The sequence below is a fragment of the Zingiber officinale genome, chromosome 3B (assembly GCF_018446385.1).
Source record: "Zingiber officinale cultivar Zhangliang chromosome 3B, Zo_v1.1, whole genome shotgun sequence".
Lineage (NCBI taxonomy): Eukaryota > Viridiplantae > Streptophyta > Magnoliopsida > Zingiberales > Zingiberaceae > Zingiber > Zingiber officinale.
This window is the reverse complement of record NC_055991.1, coordinates 80,818,903-80,823,606: the sequence shown is the minus strand read 5'-3', so window position 1 is coordinate 80,823,606 and position 4,704 is coordinate 80,818,903. Positions and strand designations below refer to the sequence as shown.

Sequence of the window (4,704 nt, the reverse complement as noted above, 5' to 3'; positions counted from 1 at the left end):
CAACCAAGTATTTCTACTACCTGATAAGTATACACTCAAACGATGGACAAAAAATGCAAAGGTTGGAGCAATATATGCTTTGGTGAGCAAATTTCATCGATAATCTAGATGGGAATTTGATGTTAAGATACTTGAGGTTATCCTATAAAACTTCAGTAGTAATTGATGATGTATCTTTGACTGATGAGGGGACAAACTTCTTGGATGAACAATTCGATTATATATATAGTAAACTTCAAGAGATGAACATTAGTAGAACATGTGACAATAAAAATCAAAGGAAGAAATCCATAGATTGGGCCCCTTCTATTGTTGATCCTTCTACAGTAAGGGAAAAGGGATGTAAAAAGAGATTGAAATTGTCAAAAGAGACATCAACCTCAAAGTCCAGGCTATGTTGTGGATGTGGTCATCGAGGTGTCTCACATGACAAGTGCAAGTGTCCAGATTTAATATTATAAACAAAGATAATAACATAGGACAAACAAGAAGATCTTAAGCCAAAAAGTTAATACAAAAACTAATGATATAATCATTTGATTTATAGCATTCTCTAATGCTACATTAACTTGGGATAGTTATCGTCATACTTGCACAAGTTCAATTTGATTCTTTTTTCCTCGTAGAAAGGCAACATCAATAGGGAGATGTTAGGTTAAACTTCACAAAGAAAGATGTTTCACTTAGTCATTTGATTTATAACATCCTCTAATGCTATATTAACTTGGGATAGTTATCGTCACAACTACACAAGTCTATTTTAATTCTTTTTCTCTTGTAAAAGGGCAACATCCAACTCTTTCATTAGCTGGTTCCGTTGTTTTGTGAGAATCTTAATATAGCCACAAATAATATGATGATCCATGGCTTGACTAGATACATGTTTGTATTAATTTATAAAATTCATAAATTTAAGAAAAGAAAGATATACATACATATATATATATATATAGAAGAATGATGGATAATACATACTGAGAAGCAGACGAGTTTACTAATAGAAATGATCTTTCAAAGATAGACAACATAAAACTTGAATCCTCATGGATAGGGGTTTTTTTAACACCACCACTACAACAAAAACCCTCATAGACATCAGTGGAACAACAACGGTTTTAAGCAAAAACCGATGTCTTTGAGTATTTTACACCGGTTTTTCCAAAAATCGGTGTCTATGAGCGCAGATTTTCGCTCATAGACATCGGTTTTTTTAGCCGATGTCTATGAGCGCCTTTTTTTCATTAATAGACATCGATTTTAACCGCGGTTTTTAAAATCGGTGTCTATGAACCAAAATTTTGGCGGACTTTCGTAGATCCCTTTCTTTTGGGCTTCTCCTCACCCACAATAAATCGAAACCCTAATCCTCTGCATCCTCCTTTTAGGAGATACCATTTGAAAGACGAGCAATGGATCTCTTGACGGCGATGTGGACGGCGGCCGTCGTCGGCGCTATCGCGGTCTACTGGTTCATGTGGGTGATGGGCTCGGCGGAAGTGAAAGGCAAGCGGGCAGTGAACCTTAAGATGAGATTGATCATGCAGGATAAGGTGTAGGACAAGTACAAGCAGTACTTGTCCTTCTTTCTCCGCTCCAAGGAGGGCATTACTGCCGCGCCCGACGATGATAACGTCCCTGCCTTCGTCGACACCTTCTACAACCTCGTCACAGACATCTACGAGTGGGGATGGGGGCAGTCCTTCCACTTCTCGCACTCACTTCCCGGCCGCTCCCACCGGGAAACCACACACATCCACGAGGAGCTCGCCGCTGATCTGAGAGATGGGGATCTCCTCTCTCAGATCCCCATCTGAGGTCGCTCGCTCCTCCTTCCCTTCACTATGACTGGCAAAAGGATGGCCGCCCCATTTCTCTTGCTACTAATCGCGTCCTGCTAATCTCTCTTGCTGCTAATCGCGCTCCGGGGTGAATCGCAGCGGAAAGGGCGGCTCGGACTCTTTGTCCCTCCATCTCTGTCCTTTCTCCGTCTCCCATTGCGTCGCCCGGAGCTAGATCGAGATGGTGGTGAAGCTCTCGAAAGCGGAGAAGAAGGTCCGCTACGACAAGAAGTTGTGCTTGCTTCTGGACGAGTATGGGAAGGTCCTAATCGCCGCCGCCGACAATGTTGGGTCCAACCAGCTCCAAAGCATCCGCAGGGGCCTCCGCGGTGACTCCGTCATCCTCATGGGCAAGAACACCCTCATCCGCCGCTGCATCCGCTTCCACGCCGAGAAGACCGGCAACAAGGACTTCCTCAACCTCCTCCCCCTTCTCGTCGTACGCACTCTTCGCCATTTCCCATTTCCTCATCTTTAGTTCCTCCATGAATCGATCATTTAGCTATTTAGTAATTATCCTTGACTGATTCAGGGGAATGTGGGATTGATATTCACAAAGGGCGATCTTAAGGAAGTTAGCGAGGAGGTTGCCAAGTACAAGGTGTTGAATATAATAAATGTGATTTTTTGATGTTGGTTATCACGATTATCATAGTTTTCTGTCGAGTGATCAATATTTTTGGTGTTTTCCATTTGCAAGTTCATAGACAACTTTTTTGCTAGATTGTATAAACCTTTTACACTCCGTAGTATCTTTAGTTCAGTACCCCATGCATACATTTGAATTCCTTCACCAAAGGGGCCAGATATGAAACACTGAATCTATGCTGCTTGATCATCTATCTGTTAATGTGTTTTTAATGCTATTTTATGTTGGATATTACAATGATCAGAGTTTTGGGTCAAGTGATCAATATTTGTTGGTTGAGGTTTTCCATTTTGCAAGTTCTTAGATAACTTGTTTGCTATATTGTATAAACCTTTTCCACTCTGTATTACTTCCTGCACCAAAGAGACCATATATGAAACACTGAAACTAAATCAACGATTAAAGGTGATTAATCATCTCTAGTTTAAGCCATTTTGTTCTCCAAAGAAAGTATCTTTCTTCTAGTGCTCTGTCAAGCAAATGAAACATTTAATAAGAGTGTTGATGCAGGCATTGATAATGAGAAGGCAGTCAAGCTTTATGAAGTTCCACTCGTGAAATTCTTGGAGCAGAAATAGCTTTGTCATTTGGGTGGTAAGTTCCTTAACTCGAAAATAGCTTATTCTGAATCGGACATGCTAAGATCAATGATATGACTACCGTGTCTTTATACTGTTTAATTGCGTTTATACTACATGCATTATTGATTATAGCAGAGTCAAGTATAGTAAAGATATCCTAAGTTACTTGGAGGATCTGTGGCTGAACGATGAATGCCAATATAATGGTTCTATGCTGGATGTCTTTCTTGTTACTGATCAATGATCCCTCTCTTCCTGAGCTTTGTCTTAACTAATGTTAATGCCTGTTTACACTTACGTGTGGTTGAACATTTGTAGGCTGTATCTTGTTTTTTCTTCTCCAAGGCATCTAATGATTTCTGGAGTATGCATTATTATTATGGAAATCTTATATCTAATGGATTTTTCCCTTTTGGGTTTTGTGATTTGTTCTTCAATTTTGGGATTCGGTATGCTTCCTCTTCTCTCTTGTTATAATATATTCCATTTTGACATTGCATGTAGTGTCATGAGTTGCTGCTTCTGTAGTGATTAGAAACTGGACAAGGTCTTGATGATCCATGGTCCAATAGGTTGGTGGGTTATATACAAGGCTATCCTTGTATTGTTTACAGTATTCATATGGATTTTCTCTTTTGTGCTTTAAGTTGGTTGGCAGAGAATGCACACTTGTTTCGGGTTGTATTTATAATGATCTGACTTGTGTAATGTGAATCATATATGTTCAAAGATATACATGATCAAGAACAATGAATCAAGCTACTTAGCAATGTCGTGATTGTGTTCCAGCACCATAGTCATAGGCACAATATAACATTTGTATTTTCCAAGGTACTTAGGCAATGAATTTAGCTGTGTATTTTGATAAATATTTTTCTTTGTTAAATTATTTAGCACCCAGAGCAACATAGTTGTTTCTTATATCATTTGTGTATAGTCATCATGAAAAATGAAAATATGATATTTGTTCAGGATCAAGAATAGTACAATTTAATTTAACACATTTCATGTCTGATATTTGATGGTATTTGGACATACAAAGGAAAGAGGGCAACCAACTTATAGCCATAGCTTTGAGGGTCATGAATTACTAATGATGTGTTTATCCTCGTGTTTGCATATCCTTTACTCAACATTCACATGTTCTATTGTACCTAGACCATTCTGGGATATTTCACTAGGATGTCCTGATTAATATGGTTGGTGTGTATAGTTTTGCTTTGATCTGGTTACACTCCTTGAGAAACTTAAGAGGATGTGTTCTTTCTCTTCTTATAACCAGCATTTGATGGCACTTGATGTCAACTGATGGTAGCAAGCACCTTACACTTCTTATTTGGCAGCAAAAGGTGAAACCGTCACCTTGGCAACCCCAACAGGGTGACCCTCCACTATTTGGAAAAGAGGTAAATCACGGCACATGCAAGGAGGGGTTGAGGTAATCAGTGGGGCATTTCACACCCATTAGGAATTGACCTCAAGCCTGTTGGCAACAACACCCTTGCATGAACCAATTGCGTCAACCCGTGGGGGCACCTTACTCTTCTTCTTGATTAGAGAGTAAGTTGCAAGGACTGGAATGAGATTAAAGAAAACATTATGAATGTAACAATGATTTAATTGATTTGAATTTACT

The 4,704-nt window shown here is 39.3% G+C and overlaps 1 protein-coding gene across 1 annotated transcript; it reads left to right on the top strand.

Moving 5' to 3' along the window:
* The first annotated feature begins 2,019 nt into the window (after positions 1 to 2,019).
* On the top strand, positions 2,020 to 2,469 carry LOC122054967 (60S acidic ribosomal protein P0-like). Its single transcript, XM_042616376.1, has 2 exons — positions 2,020 to 2,277; positions 2,371 to 2,469. The coding sequence occupies exons 1-2, from the start codon at positions 2,020 to 2,022 to the stop codon at positions 2,467 to 2,469; spliced, it is 357 nt and encodes a 118-aa protein (XP_042472310.1).
* The last annotated feature ends 2,235 nt before the right edge of the window (positions 2,470 to 4,704 follow it).